Source organism: Triplophysa rosa, linkage group LG12 (assembly GCF_024868665.1).
Source record: "Triplophysa rosa linkage group LG12, Trosa_1v2, whole genome shotgun sequence".
NCBI classification, from domain to species: domain Eukaryota; kingdom Metazoa; phylum Chordata; class Actinopteri; order Cypriniformes; family Nemacheilidae; genus Triplophysa; species Triplophysa rosa.
In genome coordinates, this window is record NC_079901.1 from 12,622,032 (window position 1) to 12,647,965 (window position 25,934).

The following is a 25,934-nucleotide window of genomic DNA, read 5'->3' on the forward strand; positions in this document are numbered from 1 at the left end:
CCGCCCCCCCCCCAGCCCCCCCCCCCCCCCCCCCGTGGTTGGCCGGCGGTAACACTAGCCTTTTCGGGTGAATTCCAATCGCATAATGTGCCCCACGCACTTAGAAGGGCAGATCCTTTGAAGTGCAAGTTCTGGAGGGAGATGAACAGCTGTTTTCGTAAATATAGCTGTTTAAATCATACATAATGAATGCAGTAATAAAAACAACACAGTTACTCGCGTGTATTCCGTTAAGGTGTGCGGTCGTCGGGTGTGGCGGATCCCAGGTGGTACTTTACAATTTGTTACAGCAACCTGTTCGGGGCAGTTTTTGCATGACACTGTGTTTTTTGAGCCCTCTGAATTGGGTTTACCAGCTGGATTGCTGGCTTCGCCGTCATTGGTGCGGGTCAGTAGAGGCACTGTTTTGGTGCCAGTGGTGAATGTGGGTACCACTCATATTGTGTTGTATCCACGTACACGGCTAGGAACCTTAACTAGTGTACATGTTGTCAGTCTACCATCAGGGGTTACAGAGGTTAAAACTGTGGCTGCTACTGTTAATATACAGGTCTCTCACAAGGCATTTTCAGTTGCAGAACAGGTAAAGGCTATAGATTTGTCTCAGCTATTGCCGGATGAACAAGAGCAGGCTAGGGCTTTACTGGGTCGGTACCAGTTAGTGTTTTCGGCACATGAAGGGGATTTGGGATGTACCAGTTTGATCTCACACAACATACCATTGTTGGATGATATTCCTGTTATACAGCGGTATCGTCGTATCCCCCCGTCGGAATACGAGGTAGTCAAGGCCCATATCAATACCTTGTTGGAGGCTAAGGTTATACGGGAAAGTTGTAGCCCCTTTGCATCCCCCATGGTCCTCGTTAAGAAGAAGGATGGTAGTCTACGCATGTGTGTAGACTATCGTCAACTGAATGCGAAGACTAGGAAGGATGCGTTTCCCCTCCCTTGTATAAAGGAGTCCTTGGATTCACTGACAGGGGCCCGCTTTTCCACTTTGGATTTAGCTAGAGGGTACATTCAAGTCCCTGTCAGTGAACAAGATCGATCAAAAACTGCTTCTTGCACGCCATTCGGTTTGTTCAAGTGGAACCGTATGCCATTTGGTCTTTGTAATGCACCAAGCCAAGCACGTTCCAGCGGCTAATGCAGCGTCTGTTCGGTGAACAGCAGGGCAGTCATTGTTGTAGTACCTGGATGATATAGCAATCTTTTCATCTTCGGTTGAACAGCATTTGCAGCATCTGGAACTTGTTTTAAGTAGGTTACAATGCGAAGGACTTAAGGCCAATTTGGGAAAGTGTGACTTCTTTCGGTCCAAAGTGTCATATTTGGGACATGTGATTTCAGCTGAGGGGGTTTCCACTGAACCAGGAAAGATAGAGGCAGTTGCCCAAAGGCCTCAGCCCACCACTGTATCTGCGTTGCGTGGCTTAGCAAGCTATTACCGCCAGTTTGTAGAGGGGTTTTCCAAGTTTGCAACGCCTCTGCATCGGCTGGTTGCACAATTTAGAGGTATAAAGGCGAGGCAGCGAGAGGAGCTAAGTTTTTTGAGTTGTTGGACTGCAGAATGTCAGGAGAGCTTCGAGGCTCTGAAGGGTAAGCTCACTACTGCTTACGTATGCAGACTTTAGCCTTCCCTTTATTCTGGAGGTAGATGCTAGTTTGGCTGGACTAGGAGCAGTACTCTCACAGAATCAGGCAGGGCAAGTGGCACATACAAGCCGCGGCCTGAGGCCCACAGAACGCAATATGACGAACTATAGTTCCATGAAATTGGCATTTTTTTGCGTTGAAATAGGCAATGGCAGATAAATTCAGAGAATGTCTGCTAGGCCAAAAATGTTTGGTGTACACTGACAACAACCCCCTCAGTCATTTGACCTCAGCTAAACTGGGGGCTACAAAACAACGTTGGGCAGCGCTGGCTTGATTTGATTTTGAAATTAAGTATCGGCCGGGGAGGTGTAATAAAAACGCAGATTCGTTATCTCGGCAAGGTACATTTAGGCCAGGGGAAGAGAATGGTCTGTTTCCAGGCACTGTTGTGCCTGTGGCAGTACAGCAGACTGTGGAAGCAGTATCTGCCCCCCTGGCCATTCAGGCAATGACTACTGTTTTGCCTGCCCACTCTGTTGCGGTATGAAACACTGTTGAATCACCCCTTTAAAAAGTATCTGGATACCATTTTACCTTCACCAAATAAGAAAGTATGGAGCAATTTTAGTCTCATTAATTATTCACGCGTAAAACAAGATACACACATGCATAAACAGTTTCACATGAATAAAACCTAATTTAGGTGCACAAAGTATAAATATACATTTACAAAAAGCAATTCACGTGCGTAAAACAAAACTATTTTCTCATAAAGTACGTTTCGCAAACATACGACTGTGCACAAATATTTCGAAAGTTTAAAATGTACACGTTTATCATTGACTGTGAATGTGCAAATCGTCACTCACGTGTGAATCGCCTTGGATGTGTGTGTGTGTGTTTTTTTAGACTCTCCTGGCAGCGCAACCCCTCCCACGTGGGTTGTTGTACTCTTTAGCCACTCAGATTCAACCTTACCATTCAACCAATCATAAACACGGAGAGCACAGGACTCAAGGAAAACGGCTCTGCGCACCTTTTGCGCAGTTTGAATTACTGTGTTGCCAATTTAGTGATTTTTCAGCCCCCCTTAAGCGAGATATTTTCCAAAAGGTGGCTAGCTACAAATCTATGCGCCCATACAAAACAATGTTTCCAAGAACTAGTCATTTATTGTCCTTGTTTGCCCTTGTTCATTTAAAACATGGACATACAAACATGAACACATCTCATGTATCAGGCACAGTTTGTTAATCAGACGGATTTTAGCAGTTCAGTGGAAGTGACTGCTGGTTGTGTAGTTTTAAGTGGTCATGTTCACTCACTATTTCATACTTTTTTTCTACAAAATAAGTTAATGAAAACAGATTTATTGCGTGGCTGTATTATGTTTTAATACAGCATCACAGCTCAGAGAGTAGAGTAGCGAAGCTGTACAAACGAGCCTTTAGTGCTAACACTAGTGCTCCTTGAGTTCTGTGCTCTCCACGATTATGATTGGTTGAATGGGTTAGGTTGAATCTGATTGGCTAAACAAGATGACAACTCAAGTGGGAAGGACAGCGCTGCCAAGAGAGTCTCAAAATACACACACACAAATCCAGGGCGATTCACACAAGTGAGTGACGATTTGCACATTCACATTCAATGATAAACTTGTACATTTTAAACTTTCGAAATATTTGTTGTACACAGTTGTACGTCTGTGAATTGTATTAAGCGTTTGTGAAATTTTATGAGAATATAATTTTATTTTAAGCACGTGAATTGTTTTTTGTGAACGTACATATATAATTTGTGCACGTGAATCAGGTTTTATGCATGTGAAACTGGCTACGCAAGTGTACATCGTGTTTTAAGTGAGAATAATTAATGAGACTAAAATCGCTCCATAAATGATGTTTAATTAACAAAGTTCGGGAGGAGCCGGCTGGTCTACTATCAGCAATCACCGCATCTACACAATCAGCCCTAGCGAGCTCGCTTATAAATAGGGAAACCATCTTACCTGCTCTATCTCTTAAGATTAAGCATCAATGTTCAGTTCGACGCTATGTCCGAGACCCCCGTCATCGACGACTTATATGCCAACCGCAATCTTCCAGCGCCGCCGAGCACGTCCCATCATTCCAGCTCAGCCTCGGAATCATTAATCGATTCCCCGGCTTCATCACAGGGCCACCAGCTCCGCCGTTTTGCACCTCGGAAGGCTAAATCCACAGGTGGCACTTCATCACCTGGCCCAAAGAGACGTCCACCTCCTTCTCCGGCTTCTTCGTACACCTCTACTCACAACACGATCCCCGCCATCCAAAAATGGACTGTCCAGGGCCTACGACTGGCTCTGTCCAACGCGGACGTCCAATTCCACAAGCGGATGACCAAGGCGGAGCTTTACTGCCTCTACGCCTCTTCCCTGGTGGATACCACCTCATCGAAGTCCGCTCCGCAAAAGACCACTGACAAGCCGGGCACGGCTCGTGGTTCTCCTTATTCCCGGCCCGGGCAATCCACCTCCGCTGCTCGTCGTGGCCACCCGCTGGCAAGCCGGCACTGCAGGATTTCAGCGAGCGCGGGTACCACCACAGATTTCCCGGACGCCATGAACCCACCGGTCGAGGGCTTCCAGCAACTCGTCCCTCTCGCCGTAGCCCAGCTTCATCCTCCAGCCAACACCCCGCCAGCAGTCAACATTGCAGGTCGCCCACGAAACATTAGCTTACCAGCACCTGGAGCTCCGGTGCTTTCTCACCCATTCCCCGCCCCTGGCTCTTGGCCCACGGCGCCTCCGTCGACCACTAGCGCGAGGCTGCCTCAGCTAGCGATGCAGGCGCCGGTCCTCGGCCATTTCCCAGCCACCCTAGAAGCCGCTGCTAGCGCGAGCATGACTCCGCTAGCCGCTCAGGCGGCCGCCATCCCCTCCCTTCTCTCTCTTCCGCAGAACCAAACAGAACTTCTCATTGGCCACGGCGACAGCAATGCCAGTACCGATTAACGCACCAGCCTTGGAACCGCCCAGTTTCGGGGAACATCAGATCTCAAATCTAGACAGGTGCGGACACAGACCTTTATTTTATCCTCTCACCTTTATCACCCCCGTCAACCGAGCGGTAGATCACTTAGGGTGATCTATCGCTCACGTTTAAAAATCAGTCACCCAACCACACCTGCATGCTGTCTTTCCCCGAATTTAACGCACCAGCCTTGGAACCGCCTCCAGTTTCGGGGAACATCAGATCTCAGATCTAGACAGGTGCGGACACAGACCTTTATTTTCTCCTCTCACCTTTATCACCCCCGTCAACCGAGCGGTAGATCACTTACGGCGATCTATCGCTCACGTTTAAAAATCAGTCACCCAACCACACCCGCACGCTGTCTTTCCCCGAATTTACCGTCGCTTTTAACCGCTACATAGATGTGATCTGCACTGTGTTCCCTCATAGGAGACACGAGCTGGGCGATTACCTCGCCATCGTGGCAGAGCTCGCTCTCTCCTATGGGGGCGCGCATTTCTATACATATCACAAACTTTTTTCTGCCAAATGTGCCATTCGCGTGGCTCAGTGGAACCAGTGCCCCTACTCTGCGTGGTATGTTGCTCAGTAGCGCATTCCAGAATCGATTGTCCCCTAGTCACTCCCTCTCTTCCCCCACGCCCAGCTTCGCCTCCCAAATCCACTTCCTCTGTTCCGCGCCTGCCAAACCGCCCAGCTAACCAAACCCATGGGCAACCCAGCAATTTGGAGGCATGCAGGAACTTCAATGTAGGAAGATGCACCAGGCAGCGTTGTCGCTTCCTGCACGTGTGCTCGTTTTGCAGCGGTGCACACACGCTCGAATTGTATGCCCAATGTCTCAAGTTCAGAATAAAAATCTTAAAAATTACCTCTCGACTCCTGTGAATGTTTCTTGTTTGTCTTTCGAGTTGTCTTCGCACCCCGACATTCAGTTGACCGACTATATTCTGACCGGTATCTCGAACGGCTGCGACCTTGGTGTTATCAGTCTACCATCACGCAGCTTAATATGCCCCAACCTCCAGTCTGCGCTCACCGAACCAGAGTCAGTCGATCTCCTCATAAAAAAGGAGATCAACGCTAAATTCATTATCGGCCCCTTCGACGCTCCCCCATTTACCGCATTTCGCATCAGCCCCATTGGCGTAGCGGCACGTAAATTCTCTGGAAAAAGCGCCTCATATTCGATCTCTCGTCACCGCACGGCTCTGCCTTTCCAAGCATCAACAGCCTCATTCCGATCGAGGAATTTTCCCTGCACTGATCATAACATTGATCAAGCCATCACTTTAATAAAACATGCCGGTCGTGGCGCTTGGCTAGCCAAAGTCGACATCACATCCGCGTTTAAAGTCATGCCCATCCACCCAGACTTCTGGCACCTTTTCGGCATCCGATGGCGCAATAAATTTTACTTTTCTGTCCGTCTCACTTTAGGCTGCAGAAGCAGCCCAAACATTTTTGACATGTTGTCAGAGGCAATTTGCTGGATTCTCTCTAACAATTATGCAATTCCCTACCTCATCCACCTACTAGACGATTTTTTAATGATCTTGTCTCCCGACTCGTTTCCGGCTGCGCATCTAGCAAAAGTCCAGCAGGTTTTCGAAAATCTCGGCGTTCCCCTCGCCCCAGACAAAACTTCAGGACCGAGCACGTCCATCGAATTTCTCGGAATTAAATTAGACTCGCTTAAATTCCAGGCTTCTCTGGCAAAAGAGAAAATCGACAGAACGATCGTGATCGCTTCCGCCCTATTAGCTAATCCCCGCTGCTCCAAACGCAAGCTCGTGTCTGTTCTCGGCCATCTGAATTTCGTGATGAGAATAATCCCTTAAGGCCGCCCGTTCGTTTCACACCTCCTTTCTCTCGTGTCCTCCGCACACACTCTAGAGGACACGTTATCCATATCCAGCCCCTGCCTTGACGAGCTGAGCTTATGGATAAAATTCCTCAGACAATGGAACGGCTTGTCATTTTTCTACAGTGACATGGCCTCCTCCCCCGCCGATATTCACCTGTTCACCGACGCCGCCCCTTCCGTCGGTTTTGGAGGCTTTCACCAAGGCCGTTGTTTTGCATCCACTTGGCCCCCCCAGCTCCTAGAGATTCCGCAGGCTTTAGCATCTTCAGCACTTTTCGAGCTGTATCCACTGGTCGTCGCAGCATCCCTATGGGGAAAAGAGTGGTCGGCTTCCAGTATAATCGTACATTGTGATAACGAAGCAACTGTTCATTGTATTAACAAAGGCCGCTCCCACTCCCCTGCTTTAATGCCGTTCCTCAGACGCCTCATCTGGATCTCAGCCTGTGACCAGTTCATTCTAACTGCCAAACACATTCCTGGATCAAAAAATCAGATTGCTGACGCCCTTTCTCGTTTTGCCCTCCAGTAGTTCAGGCTGCTGGCGCCCGAAGCAGATCCCTTGCCAACACCGGTACCTCCCTATTCGGAGCTGATATTCCGGTAAACTACCCCCTAAAAACCCTCATCGATGCCTCTCTAAACTCCATCACCCAAGCCGTCTCCCTTAGGACCCTCCAATCTTATCTCATGGCATGGAAAAGCTTCAAGTCTTTTCACCAGGCGTTCAACATCCCCTTTCCCGATTTTTCTGTCCTCACCATCACCTCGTACATCTCCTTCCTAAACTCTTCAAAGAACCTCCAAGCCAGCTCAATTAAAGGTTACATGAGTGGAGTCCAGTTCTTCCACAAGCTCATATTCAACTCTCCATCTGCAGCCATAGCCAGCTCCCAAACATCTATGCTCATCAAGGGCATTCAAAGAACCCAGCCCGCTCACCCAGACGCCAGGCAACCTATAACCCTGGATATACTGACNGTGTGCTCTGGGCTCAAACCGGTTCCGAGCTCGGCGCACTCACCCTGCCCAAGGTGTAGAGTGTTTCGGGCTCGGATAGATCTGGCGAGCTCGGAGCCCGCTTCCCGGACAGCACGCCAAATACGCATAACCTTATAACCAAGCTCTATCATTATTAGCCCTATCAACATCACTGTTATCTGCGCAGGTAAACTCGTGAAATGATGTTTAATTAACAAAGTTCGGGAGGAGCCGGAGCATATAATCAGCACGGCTGGTCTACTATCAGCAATCACCGCATCTACACAATCAGCCCTAGTGAGCTCGCTTATAAATAGGGAAACCATCTTACCTGCTCTATCTCTTAAGATTAAGCATCCCTCCTCCACCCCGGCTCCTCTTCCTAACTCATTATCCCCGGGGGGTGTGCTCTGGGCTCAAACCGGTTCCGAGCTCGGCGCACTCACCCTGCCCAAGGTGTAGAGTGTTTCGGGCTCGGATAGATCTGGCGAGCTCGGAGCCCGCTTCCCGGACAGCACGCCAAATACGCATAACCTTATAACCAAGCTCTATCATTATTAGCCCTATCAACATCACTGTTATCTGCGCAGGTAAACTCGTGAAATGATGTTTAATTAACAAAGTTCGGGAGGAGCCGGAGCATATAATCAGCACGGCTGGTCTACTATCAGCAATCACCGCATCTACACAATCAGCCCTAGTGAGCTCGCTTATAAATAGGGAAACCATCTTACCTGCTCTATCTCTTAAGATTAAGCATCCCTCCTCCACCCCGGCTCCTCTTCCTAACTCATTATCCCCGGGGGGTGTGCTCTGGGCTCAAACCGGTTCCGAGCTCGGCGCACTCACCCTGCCCAAGGTGTAGAGTGTTTCGGGCTCGGATAGATCTGGCGAGCTCGGAGCCCGCTTCCCGGACAGCACGCCAAATACGCATAACCTTATAACCAAGCTCTATCATTATTAGCCCTATCAACATCACTGTTATCTGCGCAGGTAAACTCGTGAAATGATGTTTAATTAACAAAGTTCGGGAGGAGCCGGAGCATATAATCAGCACGGCTGGTCTACTATCAGCAATCACCGCATCTACACAATCAGCCCTAGTGAGCTCGCTTATAAATAGGGAAACCATCTTACCTGCTCTATCTCTTAAGATTAAGCATCCCTCCTCCACCCCGGCTCCTCTTCCTAACTCATTATCCCCGGGGGGTGTGCTCTGGGCTCAAACCGGTTCCGAGCTCGGCGCACTCACCCTGCCCAAGGTGTAGAGTGTTTCGGGCTCGGATAGATCTGGCGAGCTCGGAGCCCGCTTCCCGGACAGCACGCCAAATACGCATAACCTTATAACCAAGCTCTATCATTATTAGCCCTATCAACATCACTGTTATCTGCGCAGGTAAACTCGTGAAATGATGTTTAATTAACAAAGTTCGGGAGGAGCCGGAGCATATAATCAGCACGGCTGGTCTACTATCAGCAATCACCGCATCTACACAATCAGCCCTAGTGAGCTCGCTTATAAATAGGGAAACCATCTTACCTGCTCTATCTCTTAAGATTAAGCATCCCTCCTCCACCCCGGCTCCTCTTCCTAACTCATTATCCCCGGGGGGTGTGCTCTGGGCTCAAACCGGTTCCGAGCTCGGCGCACTCACCCTGCCCAAGGTGTAGAGTGTTTCGGGCTCGGATAGATCTGGCGAGCTCGGAGCCCGCTTCCCGGACAGCACGCCAAATACGCATAACCTTATAACCAAGCTCTATCATTATTAGCCCTATCAACATCACTGTTATCTGCGCAGGTAAACTCGTGAAATGATGTTTAATTAACAAAGTTCGGGAGGAGCCGGAGCATATAATCAGCACGGCTGGTCTACTATCAGCAATCACCGCATCTACACAATCAGCCCTAGTGAGCTCGCTTATAAATAGGGAAACCATCTTACCTGCTCTATCTCTTAAGATTAAGCATCCCTCCTCCACCCCGGCTCCTCTTCCTAACTCATTATCCCCGGGGGGTGTGCTCTGGGCTCAAACCGGTTCCGAGCTCGGCGCACTCACCCTGCCCAAGGTGTAGAGTGTTTCGGGCTCGGATAGATCTGGCGAGCTCGGAGCCCGCTTCCCGGACAGCACGCCAAATACGCATAACCTTATAACCAAGCTCTATCATTATTAGCCCTATCAACATCACTGTTATCTGCGCAGGTAAACTCGTGAAATGATGTTTAATTAACAAAGTTCGGGAGGAGCCGGAGCATATAATCAGCACGGCTGGTCTACTATCAGCAATCACCGCATCTACACAATCAGCCCTAGTGAGCTCGCTTATAAATAGGGAAACCATCTTACCTGCTCTATCTCTTAAGATTAAGCATCCCTCCTCCACCCCGGCTCCTCTTCCTAACTCATTATCCCCGGGGGGTGTGCTCTGGGCTCAAACCGGTTCCGAGCTCGGCGCACTCACCCTGCCCAAGGTGTAGAGTGTTTCGGGCTCGGATAGATCTGGCGAGCTCGGAGCCCGCTTCCCGGACAGCACGCCAAATACGCATAACCTTATAACCAAGCTCTATCATTATTATCCCTATCAACATCACTGTTATCTGCGCAGGTAAACTCGTGAAGAAAGCAACTAAAACAATTTAAATCTGTAATGACTTTAATTTATGTACTGACACTTGACACTTTTGATGTATGTAAACATATCATCTTTGTATGTATATAAGCTATTGATGTCCAATACAAAGAAGCATAAGGACGTCATCAAGCGCAGGGCCGGATTATCCAATGGGCATTATGGGCACAGGCCCAGGGGCCCATGCGCGCTTGGGGCCCAGGCAAGGGGAAGAAAATTTCACATAACAGCGTTTACGCCATATTCATTGTGCACACATGGAGGTGCACACACAAAACACTGTTTCTGAATTAGAAAATCTGTCTTTTGATTTAGTCACTTTTACGAGCCATCTAGCGGCTTTTGTTCAGAAGAAGCACATAGCGACAAATCTATCCACTTTTTGGATAAACCTTAGCTTTCATTCAGTGGGAAAATGTCGCCAGTGCTGCCCCGCGAGCGCGAGGTCTCTCTTTCCCGGCGCAGGGATCCCTTCTCTCGGCGTCACTCTGTACAGTGAGCGGCTGGAAGAAGCACTACGACAGGTGACTCGTGAATAAGATGAGTACAAAACAGCGTTTCCAACAACCTGTCACTGTTATCGACTGTTTGGATATATAAATATGAACAAACTTCATCTGTAAATATGCACATGGTTACCATGAGGCTGTGTGAAAGAACATATAACGTTAGCCGAAATCACCGCTTTTTATTGTGAGTTGGATGATGTCGCGTCATGAACTGACAACAGAAAATGAAAACACAGTAGGTTATGTCAATGAGAACGGTTTTATTGTTGTAAACATGAGTTGATATACCCTCGCGGCTGTCTTAAATCTTAAAAGGTAAGCGTTTTTTACATTTATCTGGTGGTGCTTCCATGCCAATTATGAATTATTTTATATTGATATAATGTTGATCAGTACCTGCCCTACTTTACCAATATTAAGCCTTCGTTATTAGATAATACAGTGCTTTTACATACATTGCAAAATGTTTACATACGCACAAATATGATGATGTCATAATATATAGCCTAGGCTAAAGAATTATACTTATAATACTCGTTAATGCCGTTTACTGTAACACATTAAACGCTTAAATAAGAACGTGAATCGCAAGGTGCTTGTTATACAAATAAAGTTTAACAAATAGACAAATTGCTCTTGAAGTACAATCATTGACAAAGACTGCCCATTTATTCTTAGAAAAATGAAGATGAAAATATTAGAAAATTGCACTTAAGAATATTCTTAAGAACTTTCTGTAATTTATCTTAAGAAAGTTCTTATATTGTCTCTTAAGAACAGTTTTGCATGTCCTGCATGTTTGTGTGTGAATTATGGAAGAATCTGATAGAACTGATTTGGTAGAGGTGTGGTAGTGTGTGCTGCTTGCATATGCCAGTGAGTTACAGTATGCTGGGAAATGTCTTAATATTGTTGTTGCTGGTCCAGAAAAGCATTGTTGCAATCATGAGGTGTAATCCTGTATGATGGAGGATGTGTACAGGTGTTGATATTGTTATATCATAGTTTGTAACTTGTCAATGTAATCCTGTAAAAGATAGAGGTGTTTATACGCATGGTACCCTATAGGCTAATTATAAACTTTATTGTGTGCATGTGTGTGTGGGGGGGTCCATAAAACACTTGTGCCCAGGGGCCTCTGAATTCTTAATCCGGGCCTGATCAAGCGTGGTTCATTTCAGTTAACTGAGCATTACAATTGCAAGATATAGGCATATTATAACAATTTGCACTTAATTAAGAATAATGGTCAAATTTTAATTGTTGATATTCAGAAATAACACATTAATCTTTATGACGTATGCAGCCTACAATGCGACCTCTGGAGGATTCAGCCCACAGCGATTCATTCTCCACTCTCCATTCTCAAATAGGAACGAGAGATTTCATTGAACGAGAATGAGTTTATGCATTTTGTGAAGGAGAACGATTCGTTCACTTAAAAGATTCGTTCACGAATATTAATCATCAGACATGTAACTGTTTGCTCCTTAATTCAGCCCAAGACTTAATTAAAACATTTGCTGTAACTTAAGTTATACATATAAAGGGAAATAGCGTTTTGCATATATGTAGGATAATCGAAACAGATTAAAAACGGTTACTCCAAATAAGCAATAAACAACTGGCACTTACACACCTTTAAAAGTGATGACGCACTTCTGCTGTGTGCTGAATAGCCTACCTAAATCATTTAACGTTACAAGTTAAATTATTTTAAACAGCATCATGACAGGATTCGGATTCATACTTCGTTAAACTTACCTTATAGAAAAATTCTTCTGGGATACATGTGAATTTTGTTCGTGAATCGTGGATCTGACCTTGGGTTTAGAAATGTCTGCGTCAACTTGAAAGCGAAAGTACTTTTGTTTTCAAACCTCTGCTGTGAATGCCGGGCAGAGCAATATCACAAAATGGAGAGTAAAACGAACGCCGGTGTTCTGGCGGAGCACTAAAAATACAAAATGGAGTGTGAAAAGAGACTCCAGTAGATAAAGTACGGGCAGGTTGCATTAAAATTGTTTAAGCCAACATTTTGTAAGCTGCTTCAGGAAGTTACTGAAGATCATTTGTTTTAGGCAGTACTTTGTATTGGTAGGCTACACAGAATTTAGCTGAACAAGACTTCAAAAGCTGTTTTACTGCAGAATCTGCATTCGCGGTAGGCTACTACTTGGATTTCCATAATTGAATTACCTTTTTATCACCGTCAAGTTGTTTTCACACAATCTGTATTTGTATAGGTGACCTGACAATATTTGAGCCTAAAACGTCCTACAAACCTATAAAATACACCAAAACAGTGGAGAAATTTAAATAATTTTTGTCACTAAGGTTTATAATTCAAATTATTTTAAACCATTAAAAGCAATACTTTGTATATTGTTATAATGTATTATATGTATATTTTGCTCTAATAAAAAGTGCTTCCCTCGTCATTGCTGCAAAAACTGTTAGTATACTTGCATGTTGCCCTGGCATGTAAATTGCACTTGGATTTAGTGCTCTCATGAAAATGTGTAAAACATATGCACAGTCATACAGAGCCCGGTTCCTAAAATAGAGCCCTTGGTCATGTAATGTCTATAAATGCATGTGAGGTGTGAAATCAAAATGATTCAGGTTTTTCACCACCATAAGGTTGTAAATGCAGTTATTGGTAATACAGTACGAAGTCACCAAACATTAAACAAAATTGTGGCCGAAGAGAACTTCCCACTGCTGTTACTGAATCTCTGTTCCTAAACAAGGAAATGAAGAAAGCTCCAACAAAAAATAAGTTCCAAAGCACTTCTAACAAAACAGACCATTTAATAAGATTTACAATATTACAATCATGATATTAAACAGTTCACAAAATATAATCAATATGATTACATTTGAAGGCTGTGAAGCTTGTTTATAATTTCTATCAACGTACTCTCGTGAATACGAGTCAGTTCTGCCTCCTGTCTGACTTCTCTGAGCCTTGACTCATAATATCGCTTGTACTCAATAAGTTCACATAAATTTTTCTGATTTAGTCTTTCTAACTCTTTGATCTTCTTTTCCTTCTCTTGCTCAGATTCTGTTAGTGTCTCTACTCTCTCTTGGAGTCTTCTCTTTTCCTCAGCAAATCTGGACTCCAGTTCTCTTTCTTTGTCTTGTAATTTCTTCTCATATTCTCGTCTCAGTTTCTCTTCTTCAGCTTTCAGCAAGAGCTCCACGCCCTGGTAAGCGTCACTGGTGTAAAATCTGTCACCATTAGCAGCGACCATATCATCCACTTTCACCATGAGCTCCAGAACCTGATTCCGATTCTCCATGCCTTTATTATTGTAGACATGATATCTTCCTCCACAGCGCCTCAGGATATTTTTCAGATCCTCATCAGCTTTATTGACGTATTCTTCAATAGAGCAGGTCAGTTCATCACCGCGAGTGAAAAGTACGATTGTGTGTTTATCTGATTCTTCTCCAAATAAAGCTCTGATTTTCTCCACTGAGAGTATCTCTTCTTCAGTGAATGGACCGAGCTGGATGACCAGGATGATGGCATGAGGTCCAGGTGCCGTCATATTCACACACTTACTGATCTCCTGCTTGAGATACTCTTCTGAAACATCAGTGTCAAACAAACCTGGAGTATCTACCACAATAATTTCTCTTCCAGCCACTTCTCCGGTCTCTTTCCAGGACTCTTTAGTAACAGATGAACAACTAGATGCAGCTCTAAATACTTTTCTGCCCAGGGTAGTGTTTCCAGATGAGCTTTTACCTGCTCCAGTCTTTCCAACAAACACCATCCTTCTCAAAGACACTTAAAAAGCGAGTGAATAAACTCATGTGAATGATAAAATGGATTAATAGATTCAAATAAGTACATATGTGTGTATACTCACTATTTGGAGGTTCTAAAATTAAGCTTCCTCTTCTACCTACAGAGAGAGAGAGAGAGAGAGAGAGAGAGAGAGAGAGAGAGAGAGAGAGAGAGATGACAACCATTTCATTAAGCTTTTTTTATTTATTTAAACATTTAACCCATACTATATATCTATATATTTTTCAATTGCTCTATATTAAAATAAAATAACAGACAATAATGAACGCATGATAAAAAAAGCACAAAAATATAACGCGTTGAAATAGAAAGTGAAACAGAATGAATACTATATATATAACAAAAATATACACATCCGTGCTAAATCACCCAAATATTTCGTTTCAAGTTAATCTCAAATTATACTTAAAGGCAGAAAGTTACCTTTTGTCTCTGTTGTGGCGCTTGTTGAGGCCATGACTCATAACCACTCCGCACACGCAGATAATGGCGAATCAGTCCACTGGAAACATCCGGAAACATTCCAAGCTGTTTCTGATTTCGAGGGCAGCGTCAGATAGAGCTGATGGTTTCCACCCTTAAACCTTTCGAAAACCCGCCGAGATGCAAAAAAACGGCCAAAATGTGTAAACAATAAACAAACACATTTAGAGCGCATTCTGTGCGCGCCAATACACTGCGAATAGAGCTTTAAATTATTTTAGGATAATAATTTGTAAACCAGTTTAATTGATAATAGGACTATTTTATATTGCAGCTGTGTGTGAAAAAAAAGTATTTACACTCTTAAAATAAAGGTGCCTATATGCAATCGATAGAAAGTTCCATAAAAAAAGCGAAAGAACCTTTCTGTTTCATAAAAGGTTCTTTGTGGCGAAAAAAGGTTCTTCAGATTATAAAAAGGTATAAGAAAGTGATGGTTCTTCAATGACTGAATGGTTCTTTGTGGAACCAAAAATGGTTCTTCTATGGCAACGCCAAACAACTGCACCTTTGTTTAGAGTATGAGTTAGCATAACATAATATTTCTTCTCTATGATTAAGGAGAAAGACAAGGTTCCTTAAATTGCCAGATTAAATCACAAATAAAGAAATTACTACTAACACAGTTAACACCATTAATTACCCATAAACCCTTTTTTGGCGCCCTTCGTGACCCTAAACCCCCCCCCATTAAAACACTGTGTGCTTGACCCTGTGCCATCAGTCCGCACTAATTCCTGAAACAAGCTGAAATCAGACACTATTTATCTAGACATTCCAGTTGTCAGAATGGAGATGATAGGCTCCAACAATACAGGTGTAGGGCAGCATCATGGACAGTGTTAAAAATGTTTTCATGTTAAGTAAATACATGTGTGAAGAGATACATTCTTAGGTCATTAGGAGTTTTAATAAATAAAAATTCACTATTGACTGCCATCATTTTACACATTTTACAAAGATGATACTATAGCCAATAGTGCCCCCAGAACTGTTCAGTTTCAGACGTTTTTCAAAATATCTTGCTTTGTGTTCAGAACAACAACAACTGGGTGGTGACTAAATGGAGACAGAATTTAAATTTTTGGGTGAACTATCCCTTTAAGTCATGCATGTTTGCATTTAACAATACGTAACAAATGGAATAAATATATAAAAAGTTACTCAGATATACATGCAAAACAACTCTAGCTAATCTATAACCACCCTCATCCTTTTGAAAATTGTATAGTTTCTATATACTATATAATTTTCTCTATTTCTGTATACTATTTTTTATCCCCAAATGTCCATTTCAAGAGTTTCTTAATTGACACGAGCAGTGTATTGTTCCTCAAGACATTAGTAGCTCTCTCCCAACGGCTCTCTTCCTTCCACAGGCCTTTTCCTTTTTTCTCTGCTCTGCTCTCAGCCCTCAACAAGCGCTTATAAAGTCTCCAGTAGATGCGTGACTGAGGGTCCAGACCAATAAGGGGAGAAGTCCGGGCCAAACCATCCTTTAAAAGCTCCTCATTCACACAAGTGTTGAAGAACGAGCCCTAGAAAAAGAAACAATGTGATAAAGTTTAGCATCTATTATTTTAATACCAGTATAATTGATAAGAAAACGTTTGGTTTCTTTTGACTTTAGGTGTGAAAGCCTCTCGTCTGTCAAGTTAACAATTTTCATGGTGGCATTTGACCCTTGTGCTAATCTGGTGTACATCTCCCTTACCCTGTTAACTGATACTAGGCAGTGGAGGGTCTCGTTCTGTCGAGCGATCAGTCGGAGCCACACCGTCTCAGCAGGTTTCAGCTGCTGACTGATCCAGTTCTGTCCTTCTGATGTCAGCTCCACCCCAGCCAGACGCACATCCAGGAGGGTCACGCACTGGCCTGGTGAAATCAGGGTGAGTGAGCTTCAAAATTACTAGATCAACAAGATGTATATTTCAGTGTTTTTGTCAAACATTAACCCTAAACCCAAGTTAAAATTCCCTAGTTTAAGGAATTAGCATAAAGCAGTGAGCCATGTAACATGTTCATAGAAATGATCCTTTTATTGTTGTCGATGGGGGAAAGATCATAAAGGGTGACCCTATCCTGTAGGTCTGTAACGGTCTGTCTTTACAATTTACAAGAGAAAGCCTGCCCATATGGTGCAAGCCCAAAAAGGTCACGCTTGACAAGGCCATCTGTGAATCACAGAAAACCTGACAGATATAATCCTCTTGACCTACTATAATCAAACTTCAGGGACTTGATCTGTGACCATCAAAGTGTTAAAAAAAAGCACATTAGAACACTTCTACATTCATTTTGAAAGCATGGCTAGTCCATAATAAAATTACACTGGCTGCTTCCCTCCACTAACTGGTTTACAAAACTGAATCTGAAATGAGATGAATCGTTTTGTGGTAATGAAGAATACAAGCCGTTGGCTCACGGGGACCCGGGTTCGAGTCCGACCCGGGTCATGTCCCGGTCCCACACCCCACCTATCATCCCTATTCTCCTGTCTACTCTCCTGTGTCCTGTGTGGCATAGGGTGTAACAATAGGAAAGCAGGAAATAGCTATCATTTATGTTCAATAACTAATAAGTGAATGGGCTTCAATCCAAGTTTAAAGTGAATGTAACTATTAGGCAGATTAGTAGCATGAAAAATGGCACAGTTGGAAGAACACAGTTATGAAAATAGACTGCTTTTTGTTTCTAAGAGGAATTGAGTCATAACTAGGGATGTAACAATATTATTGATATCGTGTTATCGCAATAGCAAAATTGTCTCAATATTATCGTGGTCACATGACTGTATGAAACGATAGGTCTTCCGGGCTTAACATAGAGAATGTTCGAAAAAATAATAGATGTTAACTTTGGCAAGGTCCAGCTGGTGCAATTATTTTATTATTTTATTTTATAAGCGATTTTAGGTCATTTGACCCATCTCATACTATAACTCATACCTCTAAGCAACAGTTATGATTAGAGGATAAAGAAAAGAGGATGCTTATGGCCCGTTTTCAAGTCATCATTTAAAATATTGCAATAAATATCGCACCGCAAACTTTATACCGAGGTATTATCGTACAGTGAGATTTTGATATTGTTACATCCCTAGTCATAACCGGGACCAGCTGTTCAGATGAGCACAGTGGTCCCCATGACAGCAGTGAAACAAATATGCCTGGCCTACTGATAAAACTCTAATTAAAGCTCACTGTGTGTGTGTGTGAGGGGGTCTTCCTGTGGGTTTGCATAGGGGGTCTATGTGAGCTTCAGATCAATGTATGCTAAACTCAGTGGGTGTTTCCTTACGTTTCGTAAGCAGGGGACTGAGCAAAGGGACGTAAATTGGTATGTGTTCCACTTCAAGCCCTTTCTCGGTTATAGTTCTCACGCTTCCTCTGATACTGATGTTTCTCTCAATGAACCTTGCTGGAATATCAGAGGCAGAGCCAAATTTTGTAATCTGCAGAATAAAAAGACAATATTACCAAAGTGAAATAAAATATGTAAATGAGAAAGGATACAAGCCCTATAAATGTTTAATAAATTACTAGTGGTTTGTTTTATAATTGCATAAGAAATACATATTTTATAAGAAATACTACACAAAACAGGTTTCATTTAATTAGACATCACTGAAATAACAGGTGTTGTGGATTCAGACAGTCACTGTGACGAATAAAAAAATAACCTTGCACGTGTCACCCGTCAACCAATGTCGTGAGTTTAAGTAACGTTTGACTGTAAAGGTTTGAAAAATGTTGAAATTCTGTTTGCTTATTGCTATTTATAAAACGTCCTATTACAATCACCATTGACATTTTGATTGACTTAAACTGCGTCAGATAAAAGCTCGTGAATTAAACATTTACCAGCCTGATGCTCCTCGCTATGATGAGAAGACCAGCGAGCCCAAGACATGTGCTGATGTTCTGTTGAAGAGCACGCAAAACATCATGAAAATATAAACAGATGACATGATAAAATGTAAAAGACAACGGAATGTAACGTAGTATTATGCTATGAAGAATGTATTTGTATTATATTTGTCGAGTTAAAAAAACGTCAGTATATAATATTTCGGCAACATTAAAATGACAGCAAATCACAAAGAATATTCTGATTAGTTATTTACCCGGACAAAAGTTAAGTTGTCGTCGGCATGCTGTGATACAAGTGCAATTATATTTTGTGATCTCTTGGCATTTTCCTCCTTTACATCTGCAGGATCCCAATCCGGCATGTTGTTTACAAAGAAAAAACTACAGATGAAACCACGCCCCCTGCCCATGGAAAACAAGATAGGACACAACGCGTTTTTGAGCAAAAAACATCTAAAGGCGGCTGCAACCTCAAATCTTCGTTTCATTTATTTTCATACAAGGATTCAATTTTTTAACATTACACTTCGGGAATGTTAATAAAAACGACCCAGGGAACAGTTTACATGTATTTACAAAGGTCAAAACAATGCAACAGTACCGTCTTCCCATAAATTCCCATAAAGAAAGCAAGCACTTAATGAATGAAAAAAGGGAGGTCAACTGCATTTGAAAATCTATAACCATTAAATTGTTGATCTAGATAAACAAATCAACACACAATTGAGGATCAAAACCCTATACAGTGCTGGTGATTTCATAAATATCCACATCAACCGCATTACTGCAGTAAACTGATTTCTACAGTGGACTTTCTGCTCCACTGCTAAAGTCTACATAATATACAGAAAACCTAAGCATTCATTTTTGGTTTAGAAAAAAAAGACAATTCAAGGGACACCGCTGACTGCATAAACAGTATGCTCAATAAGATTAAATGGGAATTACTGGCCATAAAATAACATTTGAAAAGACAAATAGCTATCTACGCCAATGATCTATTTAGTACTTTTTTCCTGGCCTTGCTTGTAAAATCATGAAACAGATCTAAGCACCAACTAATCCCATATATATGTCCCTATTAAGCATATATCCCAACATATAAACAAAAATCAAATGATCCTGGGACACATTATTCCATGTATTTTCTGGGATCTCTGTATGAAAATGGCTATATGCTTAATGGGGATCTATCCATTTGCAACTGGTAATGCCTTAGGGACAATAATTCAAATCAATATTTCGCTGCCGTCCTGAAAAGCTCAATTACGTTTCTGGAGTAAAGGCAAACATGATAAAAATGTATATTTTGAAAGTGGAAACAAGGCACAGACAACTCAAGTAATCATAAGACAGATGCTTGATTATGTCAGAAATGCTTATGTACGTAATCTGTACATAAACTATGGCTGTATTGACAGTGTATAAATCTCCAGGCTTTAAACCTGTGATTGTTTAATGGTACAGTATATTTCAGCATTTCAGTCCTTAAAGAATAAAGCCTGTCCACAGGCTTTCTATAGTGTGACAAATCACACGCTGTCGCTCAGTGTGGAAAAGACAGGGGGCATAAGAGAGCAAGGCATAAAGTAACTAAAAAACGACAGTAGCTCCAAGTCCGGCAGAGATTCTGTTATTTGGTAACTCTACAGTGCCAAGCCGAGGGGCTTTCTTCTTGTAATCGCGTCATCTTCTTTCCGAAAAAGATCCACCAGCAGAGACCAATCACAACACACACCACAGACTCCACGTAGTAACCGTCCAATGTTGTTATACATGTCCCACCCTCTCTGACACAGAGCTGCAGACAATATAAAAACAGATGAAACAGTCTGCAAGCACATGCCTGTTAATGACGAAGAAAAGTAAAACTCACCCCTGCTTCTTCAAGTGAACTGCATGTTTGGCCAGGAGCTCCCTGGCATTCTTTAAAGGTGAGAGGGTCTACCAGCCATAAAGCTAGAGTAGAAGGCCAGTTACCTCCTAGATTAGTCACAGTGTTTAAAAGGGTCATATAGGTGCCGCCGATGACAGGGTCACTGACCTTAGCATGAAAGGCCATGCACGCAACATACATGCTATATAGTGCCACCTAGTGGAAAAAAAACACAAATTCCACAATGAACAAATTTCATTGAGTGAAAGCTTTTAAATAAGTAGTAAATATGTCTGGTATGTCTGTTTCCTTAAAGGAATAGTTCACCCCAAAATGAAAATTCTGTAATCATTTACTCACCCTCATGTCATTTCAAACCAGTATGACTTTCTGTTGCAGAACACAAAAGAAGATATTTTGAAGAAATATATCGGTGGTACCCATTGACTTGCATTGGTTTTGTATCTATACAATAGAAGTCAATGGGTACCACTATTGTTCGGTCACCAACATTATTCAAAATATCTTCTTTTATGTTCTGCAGAAGAAAGTCATGCAGGTTTGAAATGACAAGAGGGTGAATAAATAATGACAGAATGTTTGGGTGAACTATCACTTTAAGCTGCTTTCTATTTTAGAATATAATAAAACCCCAAAATTAATTAATCAAGTCATTAATCAAACCAGTAGCTATGGTTTATACCGTGTATATACTGTACTAACCTGATGTGCAGCGTAGCTGAGCAGCACCACTGCATAGTAGTACACAGGGAATCCCTCCTCATGCTGAACACTTGGGGTCCACCAGACCAGCAGGGCATATTCCAGACCAATCAGTAACCTTTATGAAACACAACATGTGCTCTATTAGTCTATATGCATTTATTCCCTCTTACGATTAAATTTAAGAGGTGACTGGCCATTTTCATTGGTTGTCAAAGCTGTTTATGACTAGCAGGAAATTATGTTTATGGATTCTGTTTGTACCTGAATGGAAAAGCCTTATAAAAGATATCTAGTGGACGAGGACCAGCTGTGTATTTACTAATAACTAGGGGTAGCAGAATCTGCAGAGGCACCATGGGAACTGCAAGCAGGGCTAGTTGCTCTTTAGGAACCCCAGCTTCCACTAGCTTCAGCCCAGTCACGGCATCCGCAGCAGAAAAGCCAATCTGGAAGTAATGGGAAGAAAGAGATATATCACTGATCTGCATAAGTAAGAGATAATGTACAGGCAGCCGGTTGTTAGCGCAGAAATAAGCCCCGACATTGTGATCAGGACTCGACGAGAAAAAACTGGACATGAAATGTAAATTTGAAATATTTTATTAGCTCATTATTACCGAATGCCGACCTTCCGTGAGGAAAAGCAGTTTACTTTGGTTTTAAGGTAAGAAACGACATTCAACTGTCACAAACAGGCAATTTGGTTTAATCATTTGTAAATATAATGTCATGCATGTTACTAAAAGACATTTAAATTTAAATTGTCAAAAAAAGTCAAAATTATTTGCTGCATCCGGGTTACCGTGTGTTATTAGTTTTAAGAGGTTGTTATCTGGGAATAACGAACCTGCAAATGTCGCGACTGGCCAATCAGAATCAAGCATTTCAATGAGCCGTGTAATAATACTACATAAAACATTAAAAAAGGATGATGACAACAGCAATAAGTGACACCTCAGCTAAATGACTTTACCTTAGCAGTTAGCAATAGGATACAGAAGGTAAAGACTGTGGGCATTTTAACAATGGAGAACAAATGCTTGTAGGTCTCCATGACACCCTGAATCTCTTCTCTAGGCATTTTGTTGACACGTTGACGTCTGCCGTTCTCCTTTTTCAGGATAGCAACCAGAGTGGTCGACACCATGAAAACAATCCCCCAGAAAAACAGGAAATCTGACATACGGTGCAGAGCGGTACAAATCATTACCAAATGCATTTCAATATATCAGTCTGTACACATGGTGATACAACTAAATTTTAGTCAATAATTCGCAATTTCTTTACCTGAGAGTGTTACAATGCCCTGGTCCTTGGGTTCGAACCTCAGATACTTGTTGCAGAAATCAGGAGACTCTAATGCAAGAAACAACACATTGCCGAGGAAATATCCAGCTGTTTGTCCCACAGAGTTACATGTTGAAGCATAACCCACATTCTCCTTGGACAACATGGTCAAAGCCCAGCCGTCAACAGCAATGTCTTGTGTGGCTGCAAGGAAAGCTAACAGGAAGAAGACTGCAGTCAACATGATCACATCCGGTCCTCTCTGCCCATCTGTCTGAAGCATTGCGTCAACCGTAAAGGATAGATAAAGCATAAAAAGACCTAGCAGGTACTGAGTGGGCACCAGCCAAGATTTCCTCCTGCCAAACTGCTGCAGGTATACAGAGTCCACCAGGGGAGCCCAGAGCAACTTTAGGCTGAAGGGCCAAAAAACGAAACTAAAAAAGGCCTGGTCCTTGTAACTGACGTTCTTACTCTGCATGATAAGAGGGATGCTTCCAGCCAAGCCTAAGGGAATGCCCTGAAGCACATACAAGAACAGTAAGAGGGCCACGTTGCCCAGTTCTCCTTGGATTCCATATCGCACTTTAGGACTGCCGCTGTCCCTGTTCGAGCTCCGCAACAGAGCTTCCTCATCACCGTCCACTTCTAAGTCAGACAGCCTGGGCTCCCTTTCACCCATGTCTGACCCGGGCACCACAGGCTTCCGCTTCCTCCCGTTCTTGTGTGTGATAGATTTAGACAGTTCCATCTTAATCTGCTCGGCATCAATCCAGGTATGTCCTCAAATCACCTGCATGTGAAACAGAAGCGATGAATTCAAATACAATCAAATACAAACTGAGCATCAGTTTCAGGAACAAGTGAAAGGTTTGCTGAGTCTGGTGGAGATGTATTTAACTGGCTTTACAAACCCCACACCTGTCCTGAACCCAATTGAATACATTCACTAACACAATGTGTGTTTAATCTCCATGGATTTCAGATGTAACGTTCAACAAGCAAATATGGATAAGGTGTTTGGATGTCCATGTACTTTTGCGCATGTATTGTAGTCATCAATGCATGAGGACGCGGGCCTCTATAGAATAGAACTACCAAGCAACAAAAACCATGAGAACTTGACAGATTAAACTCAAAAATATATTTAAATGAAATAAAAGAAAAAGAGTTTGCTAACTGCCTAACAAAATAAATAACGAATCATTATAGATGACATAACACGCGATACATACCAGAGATGTTAGCATAATAGTAATGTTAATTATCAGAAAAACGCAAGGAACACACAAGCACGAGATGGTAAAAAAACAAGTGATTCATGGTTACCTTGCACTATGATGACATACCACATGACAGTCAAAAATCAATGGACAAATCTGGTATTTATCACGTATATAAAACATCGATTAAAGACTAACTTTACTGTTCCGTGACTTCTGGTGAGCAGTATGTTGTTAAAAAAAACATCCACACAAATATATTATACCTAATGTTTACAGGGTACAATGAAAAGCTGTACATACACCGAACTGACTGCTCATGAGAAGGAAACCGGAGCAGTGAGTCATTAAAATATGTCCGGACGTTACGGCTGACGTGTCTTACTGCTCCCGTTTTACAGTTCCGCCCGCTTCTCAATGGTAGTGTATGAAATACATACTGCTCATGCGTATGCAGTATTGAAAGTTATGATAGTAAACGTTACAGCAGTTTTGTTACTATTAAAGCTATAGTGATTTAATAGATATCATCCCATTAAGCAGTGATGAAACTTTCATCTTTTTTTTTACTAAGTTCCCACTGGTTTAGTGGTGGTTAGAATGACCATTTACTGTTTATTATATGATCATCAAATGATAAAGTTAAATAGATTAAAAAGTAAGTCAGTCAGATATTTGACAACAGTGTAGTGTAGTCTAGTTTTTAATGTAGTAAAATAGGTTTTGGTATAAGGTAGGATAACAGATTGGTACACAGCAAAATCGCCAGTGTTAAAAAATGTCAAATTAACACTCACAGTGTATATATAAGTGTGGATTATATATACACTGTGAGAGTTAATTTGACCTTTTTTAACACTGGCGATTTTGCAGTCTTAGTGTGCTTGGGAATGCATAAATATAATAAATCACTGCTTCTCTCTGTGCATTTAAAACCACGTATATACATTTTATGTAGCATATTTTATAGAGTTCATACTGCTTTATATTGACTTAATAACTTTTAAAAATCGAACCAAACTCACATCATGAGTATATGATTAACACTGCAGTGTGTGCAGTTTTTGTGTGATTACAACTTAATAAATATGTTGTAATCACCTGACTAGAATTTTTTGATACACATATAGTAAGGTGCATCTCAAACAATATTATATAAAAAAAACACAATTTTCTTAATTTTATCCCAAAAGTTAAATTCTTTCATATTATAGCTTCATTAGATTAAGTATTTCAAGTCGTTTTTGTCCACATTTCTTATATTTAAACAAAACATTTGAAGTTTGATTTAATTACTATTAATACAGTTTAGATTCTGAGTATTTCATGCTAGTTCGGTACATACAAACACAATCATAGGGAAGACTTGCTGAATTTACTGTTTTCCAGAAGAAAACCATCTTTATCCTCCATAAGGGCTGACTGTTGATGAGTATTATTTTCAAGCATTTTCAAAAAAAGTGAACTGTATGGGAAAAATGTGGTAAGAACAGGTGCAAGAGCAACAGAGACTGAAGCCATAGAAGACTGTCAAGCAGAGCTGATTCAAAAACTTGAGAAGGTTTCACAGGGAGTGGACTGAAGTTGAAGTGCGTCTTTAGAAAATGGGCTACAATTGTCACATTAGCCACTATTGAACCAGAGACAAATTCAGAAGTGTTTTACCTGGGCTAAAGAGAAAAAGAACAGGGCCTGTATTCTTAAAGCTTCTAAGAATCCTCTAAGAAAGCTCTTAATTTATCTTAAAAACTTCTACGTAGGAGTCTTAACTTAAAAACTACTCAGGATCAATCTGAGAGAAACTCTGAGCAAGGAAAAGACAAAAACTTTTATCTTAGTGAGGAGGCGGGGCTGACCCCGTTGCTATGTATGACACTTTTATAGACTGTGATTGGTTGGTTGACCATGAAGGAAAAAAGAGCGCTTTTAAGTATAGGGTCATTAGTTTGAAATTACACATGTCTTTTTTTCTGTTTTACCATACTCACGCACACACGCACACACACACACACGCACTATATATATATATATATATATAT

At 42.2% G+C, this 25,934-nt stretch overlaps 5 protein-coding genes across 8 annotated transcripts in view; 1 reads left to right on the plus strand and 4 right to left on the minus strand.

Moving 5' to 3' along the window:
* LOC130562946 (GTPase IMAP family member 8-like) overlaps nucleotides 1-12,472 on the minus strand; it is a 24,893-nt gene extending 12,421 nt beyond the window's left edge. Inside the window, exons 1-2 of one of the 2 annotated variants that reach the window (XM_057348290.1) lie at nucleotides 12,370-12,425; nucleotides 12,245-12,289 (exon numbers count right to left, since the gene is read on the minus strand). The gene's annotated coding sequence lies outside the window, so the exon portion shown is untranslated. Of the gene's footprint in view, nucleotides 1-12,244; nucleotides 12,290-12,369 lie in introns of both variants that reach the window. The other variant, XM_057348289.1, reaches the window with a different exon arrangement.
* LOC130562947 (uncharacterized) lies at nucleotides 5,354-6,460 on the plus strand. Its single transcript, XM_057348291.1, has one exon. The coding sequence runs from the start codon at nucleotides 5,354-5,356 to the stop codon at nucleotides 6,458-6,460; it is 1,107 nt and encodes a 368-aa protein (XP_057204274.1).
* A 945-nt stretch (nucleotides 12,473-13,417) lies between the features above and the next one.
* LOC130563008 (GTPase IMAP family member 7-like) lies at nucleotides 13,418-14,945 on the minus strand. The gene is made up of 3 exons (XM_057348401.1): nucleotides 14,852-14,945; nucleotides 14,490-14,525; nucleotides 13,418-14,407 (listed from the first exon to the last, which is right to left on the minus strand). Exons 1-3 carry the CDS (start codon nucleotides 14,883-14,885, stop codon nucleotides 13,482-13,484), a joined length of 996 nt encoding a protein of 331 aa, XP_057204384.1. The 5' UTR covers nucleotides 14,886-14,945; the 3' UTR covers nucleotides 13,418-13,481.
* Nucleotides 14,946-15,808: 863 nt separating this feature from the next.
* LOC130563247 (protein C3orf33-like) lies at nucleotides 15,809-19,271 on the minus strand. Its single transcript, XM_057348680.1, has 5 exons — nucleotides 19,038-19,271; nucleotides 18,775-18,834; nucleotides 18,212-18,365; nucleotides 16,626-16,786; nucleotides 15,809-16,449 (listed from the first exon to the last, which is right to left on the minus strand). Exons 1-5 carry the CDS (start codon nucleotides 19,269-19,271, stop codon nucleotides 16,180-16,182), a joined length of 879 nt encoding a protein of 292 aa, XP_057204663.1. The 3' UTR covers nucleotides 15,809-16,179.
* On the minus strand, nucleotides 19,245-24,249 carry slc33a1 (solute carrier family 33 member 1). 3 transcript variants are annotated; one of them, XM_057348679.1, is made up of 7 exons: nucleotides 24,199-24,249; nucleotides 22,673-23,465; nucleotides 22,359-22,561; nucleotides 21,647-21,831; nucleotides 21,383-21,500; nucleotides 20,660-20,875; nucleotides 19,245-20,584 (listed from the first exon to the last, which is right to left on the minus strand). In XM_057348679.1, exons 2-7 carry the CDS (start codon nucleotides 23,421-23,423, stop codon nucleotides 20,417-20,419), a joined length of 1,641 nt encoding a protein of 546 aa, XP_057204662.1. In that variant the 5' UTR covers nucleotides 23,424-23,465; nucleotides 24,199-24,249; the 3' UTR covers nucleotides 19,245-20,416. The 3 variants fall into 3 exon arrangements, with proteins under 3 accessions (XP_057204662.1, XP_057204661.1, XP_057204660.1); XM_057348678.1 differs by having other exon boundaries at nucleotides 24,162-24,232; XM_057348677.1 differs by having other exon boundaries at nucleotides 19,246-20,584; nucleotides 24,002-24,230.
* Nucleotides 24,250-25,934: the final 1,685 nt, after the last annotated feature.

Coding starts and splice junctions, on each gene's coding strand:
- LOC130563247 (XM_057348680.1), bottom strand. CDS start 19,271: ATGAAACGAAGATTTGAGGTTGCAGCCGCCTTTAGATGTTTTTTGCTC. Junction 18,835..19,037: donor ACAACTTAACTTTTGTCCGG/GTAAATAACTAA, acceptor GCTCTTCAACAG/AACATCAGCACATGTCTTGG. Junction 18,366..18,774: donor TAGCGAGGAGCATCAGGCTG/GTAAATGTTTAA, acceptor TTTATTCTGCAG/ATTACAAAATTTGGCTCTGC.
- LOC130563008 (XM_057348401.1), bottom strand. CDS start 14,885: ATGGCCTCAACAAGCGCCACAACAGAGACAAAAG. Junction 14,526..14,851: donor CGCCACAACAGAGACAAAAG/GTAACTTTCTGC, acceptor CTCTCTCTGTAG/GTAGAAGAGGAAGCTTAATT. Junction 14,408..14,489: donor AATTTTAGAACCTCCAAATA/GTGAGTATACAC, acceptor TCGCTTTTTAAG/TGTCTTTGAGAAGGATGGTG.
- slc33a1 (XM_057348679.1), bottom strand. CDS start 23,423: ATGGAACTGTCTAAATCTATCACACACAAGAACGGGAGGAAGCGGAAG. Junction 21,832..22,358: donor TCCTATTGCTAACTGCTAAG/GTAAAGTCATTT, acceptor CATTACTTCCAG/ATTGGCTTTTCTGCTGCGGA. Junction 21,501..21,646: donor TATAAGGCTTTTCCATTCAG/GTACAAACAGAA, acceptor TGTTTCATAAAG/GTTACTGATTGGTCTGGAAT.
- LOC130562947 (XM_057348291.1), top strand. CDS start 5,354: ATGCAGGAACTTCAATGTAGGAAGATGCACCAGGCAGCGTTGTCGCTT.